Source organism: Wolffia australiana, chromosome 9 (assembly GCF_029677425.1).
Source record: "Wolffia australiana isolate 7733 chromosome 9, ASM2967742v1".
Taxonomy (NCBI): domain Eukaryota; kingdom Viridiplantae; phylum Streptophyta; class Magnoliopsida; order Alismatales; family Araceae; genus Wolffia; species Wolffia australiana.
The window spans coordinates 15,521,183-15,549,060 of record NC_135843.1 but is presented as its reverse complement, the minus strand read 5'-3'; the positions used below and the strand labels follow the sequence as shown (position 1 = coordinate 15,549,060).

Here is a 27,878-nt window from a genome sequence, read left to right as displayed (position 1 = left end):
AGACACATATCGGGCTTTGAGATATTGTTGGGCTTCATCGCGCGACAAAGGGTCTTGAGCTGCACCTGCAATGGCATCGTCCATTGGAGCATTCTTTGAAGATAGTTTTGCTTGAATGCGATCGTGGCCTTTGTAGACGTACATGTATAGGTGCTTCACTGATTGAATGGAAGAGCAGATTTCCACTTTGATGTTACAATTGAACACTTTGCACAAATACTTGTCGTACGAAAAAACCCAGTGATTGTTGATGAGATGTGAACCATTCCAGATGTCGCGTCCATTATTACGGCACAAGTAGAGGGGGTACCCATCGCTGTTTACTTGTGTTGAGCCAATGAACTCCTTGGGGAATTTCTTGGAGCAATTTACCTTCCTCATACACATGCATCTTGGGTTTGCAGGTCCGTAGTGGCCATGGATCATATGTGTCGCCACACAATCAAACAAGTCCTTGTCGCTCATATCTAGTAACTCGGCACACATGATCTTGTTGATGTCTTTAGGGGTTCTTGGCTTGTACGGATCATCTAGTATCCAGAGCGCGTGTGCGTGTGGGAGACCACGCTATTGAAACTTGATGACATACACAGTGCCTTTTACTTTGCTGAATATTTCCTTGTCAATGATCAAATGGAGGAGCTCGTTCAATTTCATTCTAAAAACACAACAACATAGGTCGAATCGATCTTGTGACTGCTTGCCAGGTAGTAGCGCTTCTGTGTGTCGGCCCATTTTGGGTTGAAAGTCATTATGATGAATAAATCTGGGTTTCCCATCTTTCTTACGATGGCCGTGGTATCCTGGTACAGCCCTTGCATGTAGCGGGCGGCCGATCAAGGATGGTGGGAGAATGATCATCCTCCCTACAGGCATGGCAACAGCGTGGGTGGCAACTTGATCAATCAACCCTCGGTAGAGGCTTGCATGCAATGTCGACTGGTTGCAGAGAATCCAGTGCAAGCGAGATTCTTCAACATTGGCGTAAGCATCCACAACATATTCTTGAAAAAGCCTACCAGAAAGACGAAGCACTCTTGATGAGTCTCGAACCATGATGTGATAGGCATAAAACTAGTTCATCGTTACCTCACTTATTTCCTTTAGTTGCAGGCTCCATCCCTTACTACCATATGGAAAGAGCAGCACAAAGTGGAGCGGATCACAATTTCCATCGAGCTGATTCACGAACTGTAGGCCCCCCCCCACGCTTGCGAAGAATAATATTACACCTTCCATCTCCTTTGTTACCATCTCTAGGCATAAGTACAACGATTTTAGAGCCTGTGGGTTGGTCATAACAGCGGTTGGGGACACAAGGCTCACCGATTCGTAGCTCAAATTCTTGGATGGATGCATTGAGAAGCACTTCTTCGTTGTTCGCTTGAAATTGGCGAACAAAGGGATTGGCCTAGCTCAATCAATAGTGGATTTTTTCAAGGATGTTGCGATGCAGATCGGGGAAGACAGAGATTCATCATTCGATCTGGTAGTCCGTGTCGTATATGTAGATTTGAGCAAAATAGGGAGCTTGACCAAAAGGGGACAGCAGAGCATTTGAGATAAGATGATAAATGCATAATTGTATGCGGTACGTGTACATGCTGACTTGGTTGTCAGCGAGGGAACGGTCAAAATTTGCACCATTGGACATGAATACGAAAGCCTAATTGTATGCTCATAGAAAATTGTGGTTGTGCTTTGCCTCCTCTATCGTCCCATCCACCAGATCAAGAAGCGGTGCCGCCAGATTGGGGAACGCCGCAAGCATCATCCTACTGTTCTTGCAGCATAACTGGAACACTGGGTTTTGCTGGGTGGGGCCATGTTTGCATTCTTGCATCCACATCTCCGATTGGCATGCAGTGCATGTTACAATCATGCCTCCAAGAGAATGTGGTTGAACGTTTTCCACACTACAGGTAGCTGCAAGGAATGTCTTCATGTTGGCTGATCCAGTAGAGCAACAATATGCAATTCGCTCAGCCATACTGTTGCACACAATGATGGGCGCAATCACTGTCCAAAAGGACACATGAATTCCTAAAATTATTAGTAGAGGTTAGACGTAGACATTAGAATAAGGCCATCAAATCCATTTCAAAATTTGCTTCAAATTGGACACATGATGAAATAGGAATTCAAAATTAAATAAACATATCTTATCATTCGAGGAGGACAATTTCTTGATAGAAAAGTTAATTTTCTCGATCAATGTGAATAGGATTCAGATATAAATTAACATTGGTAATTCTTATGGAAGACTTGCACTCACCCCCAAATTCGAATGATAAAGAGAAGCGTAAACTCAGCTCAATGAAGAATCCACAGTTGAATCTTGTCTCCCGCTTCAACTGGATCAGTTCCTTTTCATGAAAATCTAAAAGAAATTAGGAGAATAACAATAAAATCAGGTAATCTCATCTATCTCTATTACTATAAAGCAAATTGGTGTACCCTTTTGGCCTCTGATTGGCTGAAAAAATAGTTAGAGAGAAGAGAGAGAGAGAGAGAAAAGAGAGATAGATAAGCGGTTAAGAAAAACAGTTTCTATCTCCCCTCTCTCTCTCCCTCTCGCACTCTTCATCTTCCTTCGTCGCTCCCCCTTTCTATCTCTCTTTCTCCCTTCGTCTCTCCCTCTTTTTCTCTCCTTCTCTTTCTCTCGCTATCTCTCCCCCTCTCTCTTTTTCTCGGACTCTCTCTCTCTCGCGCTCTGTCTCTATCTGTGTCTCTCTCTCTTGCTCTTGCTCTATCTCTCTGTCCCTCTTGCTCTCTCTCTCCCTCTTGCGCTCTCTCTCTCCCTTCGTCGCTCCCTCTTTCTATGTCTCTCTCCTTTCGTCCCTCCCTATTCTTCTGTCCTCTTCGTCTCGCTCTCTCTCCCTCTCCGTCTCTTCCTCTGTCACTCTCTCTTTCTCGCTCGGTCTCTATCTATCTCTTTCTTCTCTTGCTCTTCCTCTCTCTCTCTCTCGCTCTCTCTCTCCCTCTCGCGCTCTTTCTCTTCCTTCGTCGCTCCCCTTTTCTATCTTGCTTTCTCCCTTCGTCTCTCCGTCTTTTTTCCTCCTCTTTCTCTCGCTCTCTCTCCCTTCTCTCTCTTTCTCTCTGTCGCTCTGTCTCTGTCTCCCTTTCCGTCGCTCATGCTCTCTCTTTCTCCCTGTCCCGCTCGCACGATCTCTCTCTTCGTCTCTCCTTTCTATCTGGCTCTCCCTTCGCCTCTCCCTCTTTTTGTCTCCTTCTCTTTCTCCCGCTCTCTGTCCCCGTCTCCCTCTTTCTGTCTCACTCTCTCTCTTACGCTATCGCTCGCTCTCTCCCTCTCTCTCTCTCTCCCTCTCTGGCTCTTTCTCTTTCTCTCCCTCTCCCTCACCCTTCGTAGCGAGAGAGAAAGAGCGTGATAGAGAGGGAGAGAGGGAGAGAGGGAGAGAGGGAGAAGGAGAGGAAGAGGGAGAGAGCGATGAAGAGAAGGCGAGAGGGAGAGAGAGAGGGAGAGGGAGAGAGCGATAGTGAGAAAGCGAGAGGGAGAGAGGGAGAGAGAGAGAGGGAAAGGGAGAGGGATAGAGGGAGAGAGCGATAGTCAGAAAGAGAGAGGAAGAGAGGGAGAGAGAGGGAGAGGGAGAGATGGAGAGAGCGATAGTGAGAAAGCGTGATGGAGATTGGCTGAAAAGAGAGTGAGCGAGAAGAGAGAGAGAGAGAAGAGAGAGTGAGAGAGAAGAGAGCGAGAACGGTTTCGTATCCTATCACAAAACAAGTGAAGAGATGGAAGTGGTCGTGGTCGACGAGGACTTCCCTCGATCTGTAATCACGCAAAAAAATGGGAGCAAGAATGGGGTTCTGAACAACAGAAATCGAGTTTCTAGCACCAAGAAGCCCGCACGGTTTTACGCTAATCTAGCCAAGGTATCATCTTTTCTTAACAGTTCCTTGGATTTTTTTGATTTCATGAGTAATTTACCAATTTGATTCAAGAAAACTGACGTATTATGCTCATCCCGATGTTTGATTTTGCATAAGATCATGAACCAGCACAATGAGGTCGTGCTGTCCGCTCTTGGAAGGGGTATGAATGTAACCTGAATTCCTGTCGGATTAACATTGGATTTCTGTTCAGAAAGAATCACTCTCATGACTGAATTTCAAATTTCCCATATGTTTCTTTATTTATGACAGCAATTGGGACAGTCGTCAACATTTCCACCGGCTGGGCTACAGAGAAGAGTAAGAACACAATAAATTCTTTCGCTGATTTTCCGAGAACGAAAACTTCGAATTCTTGATCCAAACTCTTCGATCAACAGAAATTTCTACATCGACCATCGAATCAAAAGCTGAGAACAAGGGCCTCCTAATTCACTAAGCCAGGGTATGTATTGATTCAAATATCAAAAAATCGCCCGGATTTATAGATTTAAATATCAAATTAAACTGACCTTGCCGCTTTTGTTTATGCAGAGGAGAGAAACTTTGATGAAGGAAGGATTGTTTTTAGAAGCCCAAAAAGTTTGAATTTCCGTCGAAGGTTGGTTTTTCTGATCTAAAAATCGTTGATCTCCAATCTGTGTTTCGTCCGATCAAGTCTGATTTCCTGTTTTTGGCTTCAGATTTTATCGATTTCCCCATTTCCTGTTTTCGTATTCAAGTATTTTGAAAGAAAGAAATCATCTTCTGCCGCTCGAAGAAAGCAACGGAACCGGGATTCTTCCTCTTCCCTGCCTTCGTCCTTGAAGCGTCGCGTGTTCGTGGATTTTTTGTTCCTAATTCCCAATTTGTCTTCTTTGATTTCTGGATTTCTCGCGCAGGATTAACAAAGTAGAGCGATCATATGCAAATCACTCTATTTCTCCGAGATCTAACGATAGTTTTTATGCAGCTCAGAAAAAAAAAATACAGATAGAGAATGCAAATCGTTGTAGGGTTTGCGTCGATCGATCGTGGCGAAAGCCTCGATCGCTTATGAGAATCACCTCCTAAGATTAGGGCAAAATCTGATGACGATATCTTTAATTCAAAATCTCCTTCGGAAGTTTCTTCCAAGATCTAAAATTTTCAAGATCTCTGCAAGTTTTGCGGTGTTTGATCTTTGGTTCGATTTCTGAATTTCTCGAGCAGGATGAACAAAGTAGAGCAGCGTATGCAAATTTCTCTATTTCTCAGATATCTACTGATATTTTTCATGCATTTCAGAGCAGAAAATACAGATAGAGAATGCTAATCGTTATAGGGTTTGCATCGATCGATCGTGGTGAAAACCTCGATCGATTATGAGAATCAAGTCCAAAGATTAGGACAAAATCTGATGACAAAATCTTCAATACAAAATTTTCCTCAGAATCTATTTAAATGAAATTAATGAAATTTGAATCTATCAATGTATTTTAATGAAATTAATGAATTTTGAATATATAAATTTATTTTAATGAAATCAATGAAAACTTGAATCTGCTTTCTGCTGAAAATGTATTTTAATGGGAATTTGAATGTATTTTAATCGAATTGCTGACTCTTCAATATATTTTCTGCTAAAAATGGATCAACGGCAGATGCTGTTGATTTTTGAAACTATTTTCTGAGATTTTGAGTCTATTTTCTGAAGATATATTTTAGCAAAATTTTTACTGTATTTTAATGAAATTAATACCTTTTGAAACTATTTTCTGCTGAAAGTGGATCAACGGCATATGCTGTTGACTTTTTGAATCTATTTTCTGAAAGTTAGAATCTATTTTCTGAAAATAAATCTATTTTTTAATCTATTTTCTCCTGAAAATGTACCCTTCTATAATAGGAACTGAAAAGAAATAGGGCCGCATAATGTCGGAGTGATGATCGACAGAGATTTAAGGGAAGAATAAGCCGGGCGGGCGTGAACAATGCTTTGGAGTGGTAAAGCACTTCATATGAACTCTCTCTCTTATCCTCTATCTCTCCGACGACCCACGTTTCATCTGCACCATCCACATTCTAATGAATCAATGGCATTTTCTGCTGAAAATGAATCAACGGCATATGCTGTTGAATTTTAACCAAATTATTTAAATGAAATCTTCGACCAAATTATTTTGACCAAATCTTCTCTTCCCTCTCTCTGTCGACATACGTTTCATCTGGACCATCCACATTTCTAATTTTTGATCCGATCAAAGTGTGCTATTGAATTTTGAAAATGAATCTATTTTATGCTGAGAATGGATCAACGACAGATGCCGTTGAATTTTCAATCTCCTTTCTGAAATTTAGAATCTGTTTTCTGAAAATGGATCAACAGCAGATGGTGTTGATTTGCGAATCTATTTTCTGAAATTAATGTATTTTAATGAAAGTAATGAACTGTGAATCTATTTTCAACTAAAAATGTATTGTAATGAAAATTTGAATGTATTTTAATAAAATTTATGACTTTTGAATCTATTTTGTGCTGAAAATGGATAAATAACAGATGTTGTTGAATTTTGAATCTATTTTTAAAAATTTAGAATCTGTTTTCTGCAAATGAATCTATTTTGAATCTGTTTTCTGTTGAAAATGGATCAACCACAGATGCTTTTGTATCTATTTTCTGAAATTAATGTATTTTATTGAAAATACTGAGTTTTGAATCTATTTTCTGCTGAAAATGTATTTTAATGAAAGTTTGAAAGTATTTTAATGAAATTAATGTCTTTTGAATAGATTTTCGGCTGAAATGGATCAACAACAGATGCTGTTGATTTTTGAATCTATTTTCTGAAATCTTGAATCTATTTTCTTAAAATTAATGTATTTTTTAATCTATTTTCCGCTGAAAATGGATTAACGGCAGATTCTGTTGAAATTTATATCTATTTTCTGAAATTTATGTATTTTAATGAAATTAATGAATTCTGAGGATGGGATTTTTTCTTATCTCTCAGAATAAGTGCGGTCCTGCTTTCTCTCTCTTCTCTTAGTACAAGTTTGTCCTTTTGTTGATTTTTGAAGTTACTCAAAATCTGGCGATGATTAACTGATAACATTTATGATTTTAGTAATTTGACATACTGATTTTCTTCTCTCCCAAAATGAGGACAGAGTGAGCGAGCATACTTCTTCTCCCATCTCTCTCTACCCAAAGCGAGCATTGCGAGCAGGCCCCACTAGTACTATTATAATAGGAATATGTGTGCGCTTCTGGCCTCCGATTGGCTCACAAAAGAGTGAGGGAGAATAGAGAGAGTGAGAGAGAGGAGAGAGAGTGAGAGAGGAGAGAGAGAGTGAGCGAGATCAAAAAACGGTTGAGAACGATTTTGCATTCTATAACCAAACGAGTGAAGAGATGGAAGTGGTCGTCGTGGACTAGGATTGCCCTCGATTTCTAATCGCGCTCGATAATGGGAGCAAGAATGGCATTCTGAACAACAGAAATCAAGTTTCTTGCACCAAGAAGCCCATACGGTTTTACCTTAATCTAGCCAAGGTATGATCATCTTTTCATAACAATTCTTTTGATTTTTTTTTCATGAGAATATTTACCCATTGATTTAAGAAAACCGATGTATTGTGCTCATCCCCGTTTTTGATTTTGCTGAAGATCATGAACCATCACAACGGGGTTGTGCTGTCCGCTCTTGGGGGGGGGGTATGAATGTAACCTGAATTCCCGTCGAATTAACATTGGATTTCTGTTCAGAAAGAATCATTGTCATGAATGAATTTCAGATTTCCCGTATGTTTCTTTTTTATCACAGGAATTGGCACAATTGTCATCATTTCCGCCGGCTGGGCTACATAGAAGAGTAAAACCAGAAGAAATTCTTTCGCTGATTTTCCAAGAGCAAAAACTCCGAATTCTTGACCCAAACTTTTGGATCAAAAGAAATTTCTACATCGACCATCGAATCAAAAGCTGAGAACAAGGGCTGCCTAACTCCTTCGCCGTTAAGGAATTGGGGAACGCTCTTTCAAATTTGGCGGTTTCTCGGTAGTTCTCCGGTGTGGCGTTTCGAAAGGCGCGATTCTTTCATAGTTCCTTGGATGGGCGCAGCCGGTGATGGGCACTGAGCCGCGAAGGTTTTGGGCCGGGTTTACCCCTCGCAGGAAGTATTGAGGTCAGTATATGAATATTTATTCTTCCCTTTTGAAAACAATTTGGTGACACATCTTTTTTTGCAAGTTTGGTACGCGAGTTCGAAGTTGTTTTGAACTGTCAATGGTTTGTGTATATAACGATACTTTTTATGCAGCTCAGAGCAAAAAATACAGATAGAGAATGCAAATCGTTGTAGGCTTTGCGTCGATCGATCGCGGAGAAAACCTCAATCAATTATGAGAATCACGTCCTAAGATTAGGGCAAAATCTGATGACAAAATCATTAATTCAAAATCTTCCTCGGAAGTTTGTTCCAAGATCTACAATTTTCAAGATCTCTGCAAGTTTCACGGCTACTGATCTTTGATGAACAAACTAGAGCCGTTGTATGCAAATATCTCTATTTCTCTGAGATCTAGCGATATTTTTGTATGCATTTCAGAGAAGAAAACACAAATAAAGAATGTGAATCGTTGAAGGGTTTGTGTCGATCGATGAGGGCGAAACCTTTATCGATTATCAGAATCACGCCCTGAGATTAGGGTGAAATCTGATGACAAAATCTTCGTCAGACAATTTTAATAAAATTAATGAACTTTGAGACTATTAATGTATTTTAATGAAATTAATGAAAATTTGAATCTACTTTCTGCTAAAAATGTATTTTAATGAAAATTTGAATGTATTTTAATGCAATCAATGACTCGAATGTATTTTCTGCTGAAAATGGATCAACGGGAAATGCTGTTGATTTTTGAAACTATATTCTGAGATCTTGAATATATTTTCTGAAAATGTTACTTTGAGGAATTTTGACTGTATTTTAATGGAATGAATGTCTTTTGAATCTATTTTACGCTGAAAATGGATCAAAGGATGCTGTTGACTTTTGAATCTATTTTCTGAAAATTTTGAATATATTAATGTATTTTTAGGAAATTAATGAAATTTGAATATATTTATGTATTTTAATTAAATTAATGAAATTTGGGTCTACTTTCTGCTAAAAATGTATTTTAATGAAAATTTGAATGTATTTTAATGCAATTAATGACTCGAATGTATTTTCTGCTGAAAATGGATCAACTGGAAATGCTGTTGACTTTAAACTATTTTCTGAGATTTTGAATATATTTTCTGAAAATGTTACTTAGAGGAATTTTGACTGTATTTTAATGGAATAAATGTATTTTGAATCTATTTTATGCTGAAAATGGATCAAAGGATGCTGTTGACTTTTGAATCTATTTTTCTGAAATTTGGAATCTATTTTATAATCTATTTTCTCGTGAAAATGTAGGGGACTGAAGAGAAATAGGGCCGCATAATGTCGGAATGACAATCGACAGAAATTTAGGGGAAGAGTAAGGCGGGGCATGCGTGAGCAATGCTTTGGAGTGGTAAAGCATTCTCTCTCTGTCTCTCTCTGTCTCTCTCCCTCTCTCTCTCTCTACGTGCATTTCATTTGAACCATCCACGTTTCTAAGTTTTTATCCAATCAAAGAGTGCCGTTGAATTTTGAAAATGAATATATTTTTGAATCCATTATCTACTAAAAATGGATCAACAACAGATGCTTTTGAATTTCAAGTCTATTTCTTGAAATTTAGGATCTCTTTTCTAGAATGGAATCTATTTTTTCATCTAATTTCTACCGCAAATGGATCAACGACAGGTGCTGCTGATTTTTTACTCTTTTTCTAAAATCAATGTATTTTAGTGAAATTAATGAACTATGAAGCTATTTTCTGGTGAAAATGTATTTTAATGAAAATTTGAATGTATTTGAATAAAATTTACGACTTTTGAATAAGTTTTCTGCTGAAAATGGATAAATGGCAGATGTTGTTGAATTTCGAAACTATTTTATGAATTTTAGAATCTGTTTTCTGCAAATGAATCTATTTTGAATCTGTTTTCTACTGAAAATGGATCAAGCGTGATGCTATTGTATTTGCGGATGCTTTTCTTCTAAAATTAATGCATTTTCATATAAATACTGAGTTTTGCATATTGTTTTCTGCTGAAAATGTATTTTATTGAAAGTTTGAAAGTGTTTTAATAAAATTAATGACTTTTGAATCTATTGTCTGCTGAAATGGATCCACAACAGATGTTGTTGATTTTTTAATCTATTTTCTGATTACGATTCTATTTTTGAATATATTTTTCTCTGAAAATTGGATCAACGGCAGATTCTGTTGATTTTTGTATCTATTTTCCGAATTTAATGTATTTTATAGAAATTAATGAATTTTGACGATGGCATTTATTCTTATCTCTCAAAATAAGGACAGCCTTGCTTTCTCTCTCTTCTCTTTATAGATTTGGATCCTTTTAGTTCATTTTTGAAGTTTCTCAAAATCTGGCGATGATTAATTGATAACATGTATGATTTAAATAATTCTAGATACTTATTTTCATCGCTCCAACGATAAGGACGGAGCTGCTTCCTCTCCCTTCTCTCTCTACCCAAAGCGAGCATTGTGAGCGGGCCCCACTAGTACTTTCTAATGAACTGTATAGCATATTACCTTGGATTTGTACTCTGTGGCGTACTCTTTACCTAGAAGCAACTGGATAAAAAAAGAAAATAATAGTTTTCATTATTGAGAGGAAATAAGAACGAATTTTTTCAGATTGAATTTGATTCACGATGCGAAAAGATGACCACTTTTCTAAGCCAATTTTCTTCTATATTCTATCAAGCGTGGGTAAAATTAGAAATTTTAACCAATTTACCAGGAGATAGTGGATGAAGAAAAGAAGAGAAGAGTTTCCACTTTTGACGAAAAATAAGAGGGAAATTTTCAGGCTCTCAGTAATTTATACTTGCAAAATCTGGCCTGTTTTCTTCTCCGATTTTTTTTCTTATTTTCTATCATAATCAGTGAAGGGATCAACTTTGTTGCACGAAAGGCCATAGCCAGTTAATCTAGCTTCTTATTCAGTACAAAATCTCATACCTGATGACAGATCAACCAGGTGCATTCGCGTAGTGGTGCCGATAGACCGGCATGTAGACATCTGCTCCCCCAACCTATTCAGTCTGTCTCTGATCTGTCTTCCTGAGGTTGAAGAAGATCTTATTGCCCCAGAGCTCACACCTTGCGGTCAATTTGGATTATTCTGATAACACTTAGATCATTAGATATCTCCATATAAACCTTGAACAATCACAATCTTTCCATCATGATCGGCTGATTTCGAGAGAAATTTATAAGGTTTGTGAAAAATTGAGCTTCATCGATTCCAATCACATCAACCTGAAAAAATCGCAATAAACTTTTGTCTTAGTAAATGAATTATGGTAGCTTTTTAACCATTCCGTCAGAAAATATTGTAGAAACAACATTGAGGATTGCCTACATACTATCATACTCACGGAATTCCTGTTGAGTGAGAAATTATTTTAAAAGGGCCACAAAAACTGTAAAATTAATTTATTCTGAGAACACTTAGACCAAGGATATCTGTAAGAAACATATATATTGCATCCAGAAAATTGAATTTATAGTCTGTTTCGTAGAATTTGGTCGATCTAAGATCATTTCTACACCACAAATTTAACTATTTTTGTTCACAAAAACATTACCATCATGATCATCATTTGGAGTTTCATACGACAATCGGCAAAAAAGGAATTTGTATTGATAAAAAAGGAACATCCGATAAAATAAAGGAACGTCCGATTCAAAAAGGAAGTCAAACTTCTGTTTTGTATTGATTAAAGAAGGAACATACATTCTAAAGTGGACAACGTAAAATACGTATTCAGATAGTTAGATCAGAGATTGACGTGATTGGAATGTTTCAATACGATCAGAGAAAAGTTTCAGCTTTTTGTTCTTTAGAAGCGGAAGAAAGCATGATAATTCCAGACAATGTCGCCCAGATAAGATTGAACTCCTGTCAGGAGATTGTTCGATCACAGATAAGAGATTGTTCGGATGTGAAAAACGTTTGAGCTTTTCGTTCTTTAGAGGCTGAAGAAAGCATGATAATTCCGGAAAATGTCGCCGAGATAAGATTGAACTCCTGTCCTGAGAATTGAATATTTCAACAAATTAACACAGTTCAAAAATGTTTTGCACATTTTTTAGTTCAGGGAATCCCAGAACACGGGCTTGCAAACTAATATCGTTATGACCCAGGCTTTTGATATCTCTTGCAAGAAAAGTCGATAGGTATATCCTTATCACACTCTCTCTTTTTTAAGTTTTGTATTGATAAGAAAAGGAACACGCAATAAGAAAAAGGAAATCAGACTTTCGTTTTGTAATGATGGAAAAAGGAACATAATTCCAAAAATGGGCAAAGAATTTAGAACCAAGTGAGGGAAATACATGTGCTTCTCGTTCTCAATTCCTTAATTCAGCGACGGCCCTGAACAGGACAATAGGAAGGTGTTAGCGCATCTTGGTCAGTCCTTGATCCAACTCGTTGTGTTGGTTCATGATCTTCTGCAAAATCGAATACATGTAAGAAAAGATAGTTGTACCTTGGCTAGATTGACGTAAAGCCTTACGGGCATTTGGGTGCAAGAAACTATAACTTTTTTGTTCAGAACAGTTTTGTTGCTCCCAATTTCGAACGCGATTAAAGATCAAGCGCAATCCTCGTGGATGACAACCACTTACATATCTTAAGTCATTTGGTGATAGAATAAGAAACCGTTCTCAACCGTTTCCGATCTCTCTTTCTCTCTCTTCTCTCTCACACTCTCTCTCTTCCCTCTAACTTATTTTTCAGCCAATCGGAGGCCAGAAGCGCACATGTATTCCTATTATAGTAGTATAGATGCGATGGAGAATTTGGTGGAAGGATGCTCGAATTGGGGGCTCCTTTAACGGCTTAGGAGGGACCTCCTATGCTGTCCGATGGAGCCTGGGGGTCCTTCCACGTCATTGGATCGCCTAATGCCCCCGTCCAAGGCGGAAAACAACCTCCGGCCCGCTAGATCGAGGGACAGGGGCGAGGGTGGACCAAATTGCCCCTCGCTGTTATATTTCCTTCATCTTAAAATGCAGTTTTAATCACATGCTCTATTCAATGCATTTGCAAAATTCTTATTAAATTGGAGAAGATACACCTAAAATGTCCCATAAATGACAAATATGACTTCATAGCACATTTTGGGTCTATGTGTGTTACATAGCCTATCTACCTTGCTAATACGCTAATATGCTCCCACTACCAACATTTACGTTCCCGCTGACTATCAATGTACCACCTCGTCCTTGATTTGGTCCATCTGGTAATGTGGCAAGTTTTGTAGTGACGCTTCCAACACAAGGCCGATGACATGATGTATGCATGCATCACTGGGAGCACATTCGCGAGCTTTTTAGGGAATATGTCCCAAAAAATGGCGATAACATTTGTTACGAGGGGGATCCAACAGAGTCCTTCCTCTCTCATTAAAATTCTCATCTAAAGACATATCCACTAATGTTCAATGGGGCCATTGATAGTGGTAGCCAAGTAAGGCCGGTCAGAGCCAGAGGTGCCGGGATTGGTTCTATCAAATACCATAGTAGTCTTTGCCCACCAAATATGAATAAGCATGTGCCTGCTCGGCCTGCCTATTGGATGTCATTTTGAGTAGTCAAAGCCGCTCCAATGTGACAATGCCAATCCTCATGCGCACCACATTTTTTTTTAACATCATCTCCATGTGTGCGCTCATCTTAAAGAGCACCTCATATTGGGACTTTGCTATGAGTGTAAATGCATCAATTTATGATGTGTTGTAGGCTGTTAGGTGGGCGACCAATGTGAGCGGTATCCTAATGAGAGTATCCTCAGAGATTGCATTGATGCAACACCCTATGTTTATGATGAACTTACATTTACACCCTTGAACCTCCACGTACACGTAGAAGGTTGAGGATGTGGTGCTCAAATGGCGTGTGGGTATACTGAGCCTGTTGCCATGTCAAGATAACCACTAGTCTTAAGGTTCGTAACGTGGTGATGGCACCTCAAGATGTAAGTAATTGGTGCATCGATGATGCATGTGGGGTCTTTAGTCTGGGCGGTTGGATGGTTGGTCTCGGCATTGATGGCGCAAGCAGGTTGGGCTGTGGGACTCTATGGACGTCTATAGCTGGATCTTCTGACTTGATCTGCAGGTTAATTCACTGTGACCCAGACCCCACGGTAACGAGAGTGATGTAAATATATCCCAGACGTGTATCACATGCATCGTCGTTGGGGCACTCACCTAGATAGATGTTGACCTCAAAATCATTGTCGACTTGAGGGTTAATGGCCTTCCCTCTAATGTTGATGTGTAACCTAGAGGGCCAATCATTCGTACAATGTCAAAAACCCCTACACTTGAAGCACTTGACTGACGTGGATCGTCATTTGGGCGCAGGTTGTTGAGATGACTAAGGAGTCGGCTGGTGCCGCATTAATCGTAATCCATGTGGAGTGGCGATCCTAGGAATATTGGGAACTCTTTTTGTCCATGTAGTGGACAGAGATATCCTGGTGGTCATCGTAGAGGCCGCCAAAGTGGCCCGAGAGGCTAAGGTTGGCGCGAGAGTAGCATCATTGATGGGGAGCTCATTGTGTTCTGCAAGGCTAAATGCGTGATCCACCATCGATGGATTTCTCTCTAACACTTTGACGCATGACTCTGATCACAAGTCGTGCACAAGAAGTGTGATCTGAATATGTAGGCACTTAAAGCAGTGGTGCATGCAGAACGCCTTGATATCCTCAATGTAGTCGCCTTTTTTTATGTCTACCCATTTTCAGAGGAGTCGCATTATATATCCTACGGATATACTTATGACTAAGTCTTCTTAACATGACTTCCAAAATGCTCGGTGGATGTCCCGCCACGAGAAGTGGCTACCCCAGGTCAAACTCCTAGTTTGTGATTACATCCCACATTATTTGTCCATCATCAGATGGGTGACCTAAGGAGGTTCTATATTATATGTGTAGAAGGAGCTACCATTACATATTTATCTCATCCGAGTTGGTATATCCAACATTTCTACCGTATCAGATTGGGTAGGGATATCCTGCAAATAGTTATTTAAGTAGGATCAACCATAAAATCTGGATTGGAACTCCATGGTTTCACGGCATCCACTCCCTTTTTGACACATCGTTTTTCTTGCACTATGCGGAAGTCTCTTGCCGATTAAAAAATGTGTTTTTTTAATACTTAATCATCCTACTTAATTACCGACTCATGACTGAAGCCAGCATATAAGGTAGAACAATAGCGCCCTCTATCATTTATTTACTCTTAGTGCCCAAGGTGCTCGTCTCTCCCTTCTCTGGTTACTCCTCGTATCTCTACTTTTCTCTCGTTTCATATTTTGTTTCTGGTTACTTGTTGCCTCCTTCTTTCTGGTTGTTTATTTTTCATTTCATCTGTTCACAAACACACTCAACTAATTATAGTCGTCGTATAAGGTATGAATTGAAAAATAAAAAGATCAGTATAGAGAAACAATAATGATGAGAACGAGACTTTCCTTCCTCTGAGTTTAACCAATTATACCCAGCTGCGATACTTTCTCCTCTACGACAAAATAAATACAAGAAACATTAAACAGTTAAGTGACAAGGAGTTCTACTCGCCGTCATTGCCATGTCAGAAGGGGTTCAGATGCCACGACAGCCAAACGGGAACAAAAGAACCAGAGTCACCACTACGTGGACCAATAGGGGCTCTAATAAAGAAGTAGCTTGTAAGAAAGAAATTCGTCCCTCATATACTCGTTAGAGATGTAGATATAGGATTCAATATAAGTTCAAACATAGAGTAGGATTACACATCGATAGGAATATACATAGATAGGATTACACGTAGATAGGATTACACATATCCCCAAGATCCAACGGTTCTTGTTTGCTATAAACGAGCCGTTATAACAAGTTATAACGGCTACGATTATAACAGACTAACTATATACGTTATGTCCATAGCTATATACCACATAAATACAAACCAACGATTGATGTAAATTTTGGGGAATATTACAACGATCGACCACTTGCATCTTGTCCGTGTCTCAACCTTCTTCTTCCTTCCTCTCTTCTCTTCATTCGATCTATTCTTCTTTCACGGTCAAGTACCATGGATCGATTTAACATCAAGTTCTATCACCGAACGTATTAATGACAGTTTCCGAAGAGTTCACGCAACAATTAATAAAACACCATTGGAATCTTAACAACTCATTGTGTTGTGATTGGAATAAAAAACAAGTATTCACTCTGTTATTACATGCAGAGTTTCCTGTTCCCTGATAACCCATGACACCACTAACCCATCCACGACGACTATATATCTAGAACTGCGTCGATGAAAATCGCAACCAAGTCGTGGTCGCAAGAGCCCCCCGACGTTACTATACCATGGCCACGGGCAAATACGCTGTCTCCACGGTTCTCTTTTTCAGTATGCTTTCTGTAACTATCCAGTCTGAAGACCGAGAATTCCGACGGGGTCGCTTCCCTCTCGTCAAGCCTCCCGTGCCTCGAAGACGCGACTTGCCTCCTCCACCGTCTCCACCTCCTTTATCTTCCCCTCCTCCGCCGCCGTCTCCACCTCCTCCACCATCCCCACCTCCGCCATCCCCGCCTCCACCACCATCCCCTCCGCCATCCCCGCCTCCACCACCATCTCCACCTCCTCCACCTTCTCCACCTCCTCTGCCATCCCCGCCTCCACCACCATCTCCACCTCCTCCTCCGTCTCCGCCTCCGCCACCATCTCCACCGCCGTCCCCAGCGACGGCTGCCTCATGTGTTGTAGATAGTTCCCTTATGGATGGTTGTAATAGGGTGGTGACTATTGCTACTACTGTGGGGATAGGGACGACATCTCTAGCGCCGTGCTGTGAAAACCTGGCAAAATTGCCAAGCGGAGCCGCACCTAGTTGCCTCTGTGCAGTAGCAAAAAGTCTTCCAATTTTCAGTTATGTGCTCGTGCGTGGTCTGTTGAGATACTTCGACAGAAATGAAGAGGGGAGAATAGAGAAGAAACAAGGAGAAAGAAAGAAAACCAAGAGAAGATGGAGGGGTAGATCGTTGTTATTCCCCCAAAGATTTCGATGTACATTAGGTGGGTTCTTATGATACTTAGAAATGGTAAATAATAGTAAATGTCCGTTATAAGAATGTAGCCGTTGTAACAACTTACAACAGATATATTCCATTTGAACTGAGATTTAATCTCAGCCGTTATAACAAGTGGGTTCACCGATCACGTCCGTTGATCGGTGCCATGTGTACCACTTTCATAACGCTATAATGATTAGATCTCAGCCGTTATAACTAAGGGGTGCACCGATCGTTGCCGTCGATCGGTGCTGTGGTCCCTGATAGATCCTCACCGTTATAACCCTATTCTAGATTTAATCCTGTCCTTCTATATGTGATCCTATATTGAATCCTAATGTCTAAATCTCTAACGAGTATAGTATATGTATTTTACTAACTAATCTTTATTAGTTCCTAACGATGGCGCAGTTCCTCCGACGCGGCGAGTTGACGCACTGGCCTCCTGATGCTGGTTCGTGCTGACTCCTTAACACCCGCCCTCAAGCTCAACGGGGAGGAGATGAATTGACCTGAATTTCAAGATCCGATACGTTGAGCTTGCCGCGAAGAAGGGTGAACCTCAGTGAAGGCAAAGACTTGGTGAGAATATCTGCCAGCTGCCCTTCACTGTTGACGGAACGAATGCCAAGGGTCTTGGCAGCAACCTGTTCTCTGACGAAGTGGAAGTCAATCTCTATGTGCTTCGTTCTTCCGTGGAAAACTGGGTTGGCGGCGAAATAAGTTGGTACAATGTTGTCACACCATAAGGTGGGTGAAGTCCCGTCTTGTAAATTCAATTCCCATAGAAGTGACTGAATCCAAATAACTTCAGCTGCTGCATTGGCGAGGGCTTTATACTCTGCCTTGGTGCTTGATCAAGCAACTGTTTGTTGGTTTTTAGAGCTTCAAGAAATCAGATTTTTACCAAGAAACACTAGAAATCCTACAGTAGACCGTCGATCAGTTTGGTCGCCAGCCCAATCCGCATCACTGAAAGCACTTATTGAAAGACTTGAATTTTGGTTAATAAATAGTCCATGTAGAATGGTGCCTTTAAGATATCGGAGAAGATGTTTTAAATTTTGCCAATCATTAAGAGTGGGAGAGTGCATTTTCTGACAGGCCTTATTAACAGCAAAGGAGATGTCGGGTCTAGTTAACATTAGATATTGAAGGGAGCCAATAATTTTTCTGTATAATGTTGGATCAGAGAAGGGATCACTTGGAGTGTCATTCTTATTCAGGCTACAAGGCGTGTGTAATGGTTTGCAGTTCCCCATGTTAGCATCATAGAGTACCTGAGATAAGTATTTGGATTGAGAAAGAAGATAGCCAGAGTGGACTTTAATTAACTCAATTCCAAGAAAATAATGCGCGGGTCCTAGGTCTTTGATGGCAAATTTCTGATGAAGCTGATGAATTAAAGAATTGATAGTAGAGGAACAAGGTGATATGATGAGAATATCATCAACATATATGAGAATGAAGACTGGTTTTCGAGGGGACAACTTAAAGAACAGAGAGGTATCAGTTTTAGACCCGGAGAACTCTAAGGATGTCAGTAAATTGGTTCATTTTGTGAACCAAACTTTGGGAGATTGTTTTAATCCGTATATAGATTTCTTCAATTTGCAGACGTGGTGAGGAAATTTGGAGTTTTTGAAGCCTGGTGGTTGTTCCATGAAGACAGTTTCATTGAGATCTCCATGAAGAAAAGCATTGGAGACATCCAATTGATGGATTTTCCAATCGCAGCTGATGGCTATTGAGAGTAATAGTCGAATAGTAGTGTGTTTGATGACAGGGCTAAAGGTTTCTGTGAAATCGAAGCCTTCTTGCTGATTGTACCCTTTAGCAACAAGCCTTGCTTTATATTTGTCAATACATCCATCTGATTTATATTTGAGTCTGTAGACCCATATGCATCCTATAACGTGATAATGTGGATTTCTAGGTACCAATTCCCACGTCTGATTTTGCAGGAGAGCATTCATTTCGTGGTGCATAGCATCTACCCAATTACTGTCTTTGGTAGCAATGGTGTAGGATTTTGGTTCCTCAATTAGAGCTAAAGTAACAGATAGACACGCAAGTAATGGGTGTTTTACTACGACGAAGGACATACGCCTTTGAGTTTGATCAGTCAAATTGTCTTGCTGATCGACATCGTTTAATGCTCGAGTCTACAGAATATCACCAGGTTCTGGGGAGTAATCTAAGGTGTTTAGAATAGAGAGTTCTGAGTCTGAAGGATTGAGAGGATCAAAATGCTGTTTGGAGGAATTGGGAATGTGTGGAGTTGGACTAAGTATTTCATCGGATGAGGGAGCAAGATCTGCTGTTGGAGCAGCAGTGTGATCAGGTGTTGGAATTGATTGGGATCTAGCAGAGTTATCAGGTTCGTCTGCAACGAGGTTGTCTTTCGAGGCCGAGACAGAAGATGGAGAATGGTTGAGATTATGAAAGGATCCTAGAACTCCTATCTCTGTAGAACTTGAGTTGAATTGTGAGAAAGGAAACATTTCTTCAAAGAAAATTACATGCCGAGAAATAAACATTTTACCTGAGTGGAGGGAGAGGCATCTATACCCGAGATGAAGAGCACTGTACCCAAGGAAAACGTGTCCCAAACATAGATTAGGTATAAGACTAGAATTGAATACTATTTGAGAACATAGTCAACGTGTCCCAAACATAGATTTATATAAAGCAATATTTGTTAATGTATAAAAGACCTGCATATTTAATATGTTTAACACAAAACCGAGGGCCAATAAGGTATCGGATTAAAGTTCAAAACTACTTGAGAGCATAGTCAACATGTCGCAAACATGGATTAATGTTAAACAGTATTTCTCAAACCACAACAGACAATAGCTTATACGCAAACCTAATTTTCCAAGACCAGTTATACCCAATGGAATTTTCCAAGCCCGTATTTAAATATCACTATACTAATGGAATTAGGATTATTTGTATAATTGATATTTTAAAAACCAGATGCATAGTCCTTGTAGTGTTGAATTCTAGGGCCGCTATGAACGCTAAACTTATATAATTGTTCGAGGAGAAAATAAAGCAAAGTGTTGGAACTACTCTTTGAACAAGATTATGAGTTCAGCATGTTGCATCTTGAAATTAATTTCTTCCTTTTTAAACCATGACAGGTTTAAGTATTCATGAGTGGGTCTCGTAAATATCCAAGAAACAGTGCCTGAATAGGCTTACTACATCATATTTTAAGCGCCTTCGGATTGATCTATTGCAGTTATTATTACACTCCTAGTGCGTTAGGAGATAAAGGAGGCAATGTAACAAGAAATAGAAGTTATGGGTCGCTGAATAATAATGGCCTGCGTGAATCTTGTTCAAGGCCTATTCCTGTTGCAAGTAAAACCCATACCATTTGATGGCAAAATTTATATTTGGGCCAATGTATCGGTCTCGATAATTTGTCCAGTACTCCTTTGTTTGTTAACTCAAAACTTTTTTTCCTTCGACCAAATCATATAGATCAAGTAACTACAGTTTAATTCAACCAAGTGGACGTTTCAAATTTCTCGCCACTTGGTGTACATGCCACACAATATGTTGTAAAACATACAACTATATGTATTGCTTTCCTTGTGCAACTGTTCTATTATCGGTTGGAATGTACAAATACCTTGTTATATGCGTCATAACTACTGGGTAACATACACTATGGTCATCTTTAAGAGACATAATTTTTATGCCCGTTAGTATGAGGAAACTGAGAAATCGTGTATCATATTTATTTATGTTGATAACTGGACCAACCTTATTTTATCAATGTAGTTGACTGTTCTAATGTGGAAGTAAGACGATTCCATTTTCACAGTGGAATCGTCATGGTCAAATTATTCCTTAAAAATCAGTAAGATATTTGAATTGCCAGCCTAAGAACGCAAAATTAGGTGGCCTAGTGAAAGTAAATCTAAGCATCGAGAATTAAACATGTCAGAACGAATAGTCCAAGCACTATCATTGTCTACGATGCTAGCTCAAGTTGTTAGGTACGTTTTGGTTATCACGTGTTGCCAATTAAAAAAGCAGTAACTATACAATGTAAAATTAAATTTATTTTGGAAACATGCTTGTTTAGATGTCATGGACCTTTGATGTGATATAAGTGGCAGCTCTAATACTAATAAAGTTATCCTCCTACTGGATTATGCAACAAGGAATGGTTAAATTTATACTGCTCGTTACCAAATTATCTTTATTTGACTGATGACATAGCTAAGTACTGTTTTCATGAAATTTATATTTACTTTATTTTGTCTCAATTCGTTGAATAATGTCTTGCAAATACATACGGGGTAGCAGGTAGGGTATATAATGCCTTACCTATTTCCGATTACGTGTGGCTGATTATAGTACATGATTCGTTATGAGAATTCTGAAATTAACACTTATTCTTTGGGGCTCTACCTTCCCCTCCAAAACACTACCTATTGTTTACTTTTATGATTAACTCTGAGAAGTGTACGCACTAGGAACTGTCTTCTACAAGGCCATTTCTGCCAGCAATTCACTATCGCTCCACTGTTGAGGCTGCCAGAATAACCACTAGAAATGGAACATGTTTTGGATGACTTGGGATACCAACCTGTTTCATAATATTTGATTTCAAATAGATGGACATTACTTAAGCCGTCGAGCTGAGATTCATACAAGAATTCCATAGTGCATCCAGAATGTGAAAACTCATAGTTGTAGAAAGGACTGGTTACTCCTTTCTTATTCATTCACTGTTTCATTACATGCCAAACCCCCCGTCTTAGAGCTATAAAGTAGTCAATACATTGACCTAAAAGAGTGCAAGCAAATAACATCATTCTAGCTACCAGAAATTAAAGAAACTTATCAGTGTCCGATATATGGAGTATATCATTCAGTTGCTCTTGTGGGCTTCCGTGTCATATTCATAAAAAAATAATTAATAGTAATAATACACCCCATTGCCCTCTAGACATTAAGTTTGTGAAGATGTGTATGAATCCTAGTGTCACACAGGTGTGGTATGAAATATATTGTTATTCAAATTATGGTGCTCGCTTCTATAATAATTCAATAAAATAAAATATTAAGGGACATATTGAAAAGAAGTCGATACAAGACGGCTAATAACAAGAACAATAAAATTGTCAAACTAAGAAAAATGATTCTAGCACATAGGGTTTGTATTAAAAAATGCATATCATGTTTTCTATGGCGCACCTACCTGAGTAATAGTCCTTCCAATATCATATCAAAATAGTAACAATGCAATTTTCAGACAATAGGGGTTAGTTGTACATCATTTCATAGCAAAGCATATTTGACTAGTTGTAATGTCTTTCATCCAACATTTACAATTATGCATTTTAAAAATCATCTAGAATTCATGGATAAATAGTATATGCCAATGTTTACAAAAAACAGTATGCGTCTGAATGTGTAGATATTATAAATCTAAAAAAAATCAGTTTTAGTTTGTTGGATTATTTGGAGGGGATGATTTGGATCGAGCATAATGGTTCATTGCAGCACAATAGTTGTCAATGAATCATAATCGCATCAATAAGATATTCAACGGAACACTTCGCCACAGATTACGTCCATGATTCCTTTGATCCTTAAACGAGTTGCGTTCACCTGGTCATTTGTGTATCCTCCTCAAGCGTGATGATAATGTTTTGTATGCAAAATCATCTTCTTTACCGTTACGAGCTTTATTCATTCACCATTGTCATAATTGTGACATCTTAAGCATGTCATAAAATGAAGGGAGGTATGCAAAGATTGGAGAATACGGCAAATACTGATTGTGTTCCATTATATATATAAAGTGGATGTTTTCCAAGAAAAGTTCAAAACTTACATTATACATCTTGACATCAAAAAAGCTATTTGTGTGAGACCCACAATACTCATGTATCGATCTAGTTAATCACTCTTGTAAACCAAATAATGTCATCATATGCATCAAATAATGTCAGGTTAATTGAATCAACTAGTATGTGAAGTATCCATTACGTGGGGTGCCACTCTACACAACATGCTTTGTGGGATACAAGAGGGTGTGTAATGTTGCATTCATAGAACCTGTCTTTCATTCCTTACCATGTACACATAGCACATTGCCAACTTATTGTTCATATCGTCCCTTTAGGTATGGTTAAATGTTCAACCTTAACCACTCAACTAATTCACTAACTATTTTGTTTCCTAACCAGTGGCATGTAAGTAAATAGAAGATAAATGGTATAATAATGTTTTTTAGAAAATAAGCACTCAGGGTCACCATAACCGAGTCAAAGGTCCAAGGGATGTATAGTCAAGAATTATGAATAGTTAAATATCAAGACATTTCCCCAATTAGTTACTTTAGTTGTGTGTTGTTATCATTATCAGGCATTCTAACATTCTGAATAGTTTTTAGTGTTGGTTTCTACAAGCTTTGTTCTGAATGAGCCATTCAAAGTTATACATAGCAAGAACCTTTAATGAATCATAGCAACAATAAAAGTAAAATGAGGTTAATATATTGTGCATGGAGCTCAGCTGTGATTTATAAGATTTGAGAGTACAACATGATGAACTACTAATGTATGCAGCATCTAGACATATCCATACCGTCCATCACTTGCTAAATCTCATCCTTCACCCTAACGATCATTGTTCACCCTGCGTCATTGTCATCATGTCATCTTGATCGCATTGGGAGGGGATAGGAGGTGGTGAAGAATTTAGAATTACGGAAGACCCCTAACCAATCTGAACTATGAAAACTTTGTTCAAGGACTTCTCCAATTCGTACTATGAAGGTAGTTTTTATATAACACCTTAAACTAGTTAATTACTTGTGTGTGACCATTTATGTGTGACCCTTGAGCGCCATGTATGAGTCTAGTTTACAATCCCAATGGTAATAACCCTTATCGACATTTTAAGCTATTTTTTGCTGTCATCATATTTTTATAAATGTCAGATAACTTTGACCCAATAGATAGCTTGAGTCCCCAGATGTGGGTGCCAACTTGTGCCTCATCTTCCAGAAAATACAAACGAGTGTGTATTGACTAACCTATGGAACCTGTTGATCATTTGTTATCCTATACATAGAAGTTTACAGACGCTCTTACGATGACATAGGGTTTTGTATACCCTCAAATGTAAGTTGATTATCTGAGTCAATTTTTATGCACACATAAATCAGTAGAGATCTGTTTTCTAACATTTCACTACTTTGGACAAATACTTAATTTCATCTTGTGCCTTTACCTTCCTACGCGTACACTAAGGGTGGAGCATTTAATTTTAACAACTAGTCTGCCTTTGTAAACATCTAGATGCAGCTGAACTAGGACTGTCTAGAATTTGATGATTATGGGCTCAGAAGTCATATTAAATGTACAGTCCTAATGTAAATCAAACTGACTAAAACTTTGGTATATTGACACTCACGTATCTGTATGGATCAATTCACATAAATATTTCCACTCAAGAGCACCCACTCTTTATCCTTATTGTATCGAGAATGGCTACAAGATTGGCCTTACTCATCGTATTAGTGAGACTAAAGAGTACTACCGTATCTTGGTATTTTGATGCCCTTCTCGAGTTTTTTTATAATACAAATATTAAGAGCACATACTCAACACTAATGTTCTCAGTGTAACTATATCACAAGGAATCACCAAGTGCGATCCTGTATTCGCTGACTTCATCATCAGCATCACATGTCCCCTACATTTAAGAAGGCATATTTATGAATGTCAAACACGATATTGCATGTAGTATTAGCACGTGCGCTATATTTAGACCCAACCGTTAGCACATAAAATACAGAAGCTAAATATATAGTTTACTTAAACTCATGCACAAACCAATCTTCTTCTCCTACTACTAAGAACTTTGCATACCATACGGAAAATGAAACTGCCCTTGATAATGGTTACATATGTATCGACTAGGACACATACATGGAATCATTTTTGTTTGGTTTGATTGAGTCATGTGGTGCACGCTGCACTTTATGTTCTCAACGAGTCTCTCCTGGTCTAAAATGGCCTTTCTATATTGGGATTAATGTCATATGCTGCATCACAATCATTCTAAATTTTTAATCCAATCCATGTCTCACCTTAGTAGAATGGCAGCTTATTCAACTGTATTGCTAAAAAACTAAGTAGTTAAACTAAGTAGTTAAGAATGTTGACGAAGCAAGGAGCTTCTTGTTTCTGTTTGGCTATCAGATGCCATTGTTTTAAATGTGGATACACTTTCCCTTATAAAACAATATTTATTTGACATAAATGGTCACCTACTAGGTTTTCCCTATCAATCACTTCTCCTTTTTTGAGATCCAATGCAACAGTCTTGGGTTCACATACTTCCTCCCTATAAGATGTATAAGTGTAATCTGCGAAATATGTACCGTAATGTTTGTGCTCAAAATATATGATTTAAATTATAGGAAGGCATAGATTACCTCAAGCTACCATTTATGTGGGATGGTGTAGTTTATTTGTGCACGATTTAGCACATTTTTGGGGGAATAGATTGCGGCTGGTTTCTTGTCCTAAGACTACGTCCAGTGCAAAGATGGACGTGTCACACATCATTCAAAAGGTACATCACCCTCAGGTAAATGTAGTATAGGAGCTTCTCGAAATGCCATTTTTTAAGTGCAAAAGGAATCCTATTCTTATTCACAATTTGCAAATATGATGTTTTTTTTAATCAAAGTCCATGGGTTAGATATAAATGTAAAATCTTGGATAAATCTCTTGTAAAAATTTAAGGCCACTACATTTTTTGCACATGATTATCTCTGATAATCTCTATTGAAACATTTAAATTTTAAGCCCATTGTGGTAAATTACCTGCTTTAATACTACATGTTGCACCACGATTTGGGAGTTAGAAACTATATTTGAGCACAAGTTTAGATAGTATATTTGAAATTTGGCAAACAATAATGGAATGTTATGTGAAAACTGGGAAGTCATCCACTGAATATTCAACAATATCCCTCATGTGTTTTGCGAAGTACATAACATGTATCGCAGAAAGGTCAGTTGAATATTGTATAACAGGTATGGCATTGTAGGAAGTGTGGAACTGTGGCATGGGCATGTGACTACAGCGTTCTCTTAATCCATAGGGCATTTTGGGATGTGAGGATAACTAGTGAACCCATTTAAGAAATACAAATACTAAATCGCTATACGATCTGTGTCATATTTTGTCAATGAACAAAGACAAATGTGATATTTCTTTGTAGCAAACATTTGTTTCTCGTAACTGACACTCACGCGTCATGCACTAGGTATGCATCTTTGTATTTCCATACATTTTTCATTTATTGACATCATCGTACGTGCTCTATTTTGAATTACAAGGGCTAAAATTCCCCACGGTCTATCTAACATAGGGTATGTGATCCCATACTGTAGCCATTTTATTATTGTTACTATTACTCCAGAGATACTGCTAGTATTGAGTTGTATTAGATTGCATTTTACTGGACTTGCATTTTTTTTCTAAATAGTTTTGGTGCTAACATGCTGACGGTTCTAAGCATTTTAATTCCCCACATGACTATCCCGTGGCATTTATATGTTAAATATCGACGTTCTATGGTCTTTGATAAAGCAATAGAAGAATATAAATGGGAGCTGCTTCAACCGCTATGGTAATTCCATCTAATGACAACTGCATGCCATATCTGCTTTGTTTCCTGGATTTCTCATGATGTAATGTGAAGATCGAGCTTTAATTGAATATCAGTAAAAGCATTTAGTTTATGTTTTGATGCATGTTCAAAGTAATTCATTTGCCAATAAGTGTGATGATTAAAACACAACCTGTCCTCAGTCATTTAGTTGACTGGTTGGTGGTGAAGATTATATAGCTACTTAGTTTGACCTTGTACTAAGGAAGTCAATACGAGTATTCAACTATATGTTTTTTTTCATCTGTGAGATAAACATGTTTCTCTAACGTATTCCGTACTTCTAAAAATTTGTCTTAACATGACTCCCTTTGATTAGTATATGAAGTATTTTAAAATCCAAATAACTACGAGCCTTTAGGGCAAGATTTATCACTGATTTCATAGAACCTCATTCAAGTAGGTCATAACTATAAAATGAGGTAATTTGAAACAAGTGATGTGGGAAACATACCTTAGAGTTTCTGATTATTTTAAAGGTGAAGTCCATTGCATAGGGACTTCTGTTGCTCAGTGTTACAAATTATATTGAACATTTTTGCTAAATTGTACATATAAATATTCCAACCTAAAATCAATACTATCTTACATTTTTTCAATCGTAACCCATACATGTAACTGATAGGGTGCAGGAAAATAAATATTGCGCCCTTTTAGATATGTAAATACAGATATAAGCTTTTATATTCTGATGGAAAACTTTCTTCTCCTATGCAATTGAAAATCGCATTCCAAAGTTTACAAATATCTTTTAATCATTGGATAATTTTTTGGGAAAAGTAGCCATTATTTGAATACAGCTCTCGTGGTAACATCAGTTTAATTCACTACAACTTATGGATGCAGTTACTTGTGTGTCACGTTTCAAGATTCAATAGGAAAGAAGGTTAGTTTTTTTTAACATAGTTTTTTCATTAATTGTCAAGATTTGGTTCCAATAAATAATGATTCCTGGGATAAGTCATATCGTTTGGTTCAGTTTTGAATTGTTACAAGAATTTGAAGTTGGATGACGAGAGGTGTAGC

The 27,878-nt window shown here is 38.3% G+C and overlaps 1 protein-coding gene and 1 long non-coding RNA gene across 6 annotated transcripts; one reads left to right on the top strand and one right to left on the bottom strand.

Moving 5' to 3' along the window:
• Nucleotides 1–2,572: 2,572 nt before the first annotated feature.
• LOC144707817 (uncharacterized protein At2g34160-like) lies at nt 2,573–10,666 on the top strand. Of its 5 annotated transcripts, XR_013582552.1 has the most exons (10): nt 2,573–3,891; nt 4,006–4,051; nt 4,162–4,209; nt 4,290–4,354; nt 4,444–4,510; nt 5,777–5,874; nt 7,039–7,423; nt 7,695–8,054; nt 9,336–9,435; nt 10,446–10,666. XR_013582552.1 is itself a non-coding variant. In XM_078581064.1 (6 exons), the coding sequence occupies exons 1-4, from the start codon at nt 3,751–3,753 to the stop codon at nt 4,346–4,348; spliced, it is 294 nt and encodes a 97-aa protein (XP_078437190.1). In that variant the 5' UTR covers nt 2,589–3,750; the 3' UTR covers nt 4,349–4,354; nt 4,444–4,510; nt 5,777–6,059. The 5 variants fall into 5 exon arrangements, 1 of the variants encoding a protein (XP_078437190.1); XR_013582550.1 differs by lacking the exon at nt 10,446–10,666 and having other exon boundaries at nt 5,777–7,423; nt 9,336–10,433; XR_013582553.1 differs by lacking the exons at nt 9,336–9,435; nt 10,446–10,666 and adding an exon at nt 8,190–8,314 and having other exon boundaries at nt 5,777–7,423.
• A 308-nt stretch (nt 10,667–10,974) lies between these two features.
• LOC144707362 (uncharacterized) lies at nt 10,975–12,660 on the bottom strand. Its single transcript, XR_013582468.1, has 3 exons — nt 12,537–12,660; nt 12,382–12,421; nt 10,975–11,301 (listed from the first exon to the last, which is right to left on the bottom strand). It is a non-coding gene; the product is annotated as an uncharacterized LOC144707362 (long non-coding RNA).
• Between the last annotated feature and the right edge of the window lie 15,218 nt (nt 12,661–27,878).

Excerpts from the sequence above, each read along its gene's own strand:
- LOC144707817 (XM_078581064.1), top strand. The coding sequence starts at position 3,751 with ATGGAAGTGGTCGTGGTCGACGAGGACTTCCCTCGATCTGTAATCACG. Across the intron at positions 3,892-4,005 it reads TTTACGCTAATCTAGCCAAG|ATCATGAACCAGCACAATGA; the intron begins GTATCATCTTTT and ends ATTTTGCATAAG. Across the intron at positions 4,052-4,161 it reads GCTGTCCGCTCTTGGAAGGG|CAATTGGGACAGTCGTCAAC; the intron begins GTATGAATGTAA and ends TATTTATGACAG.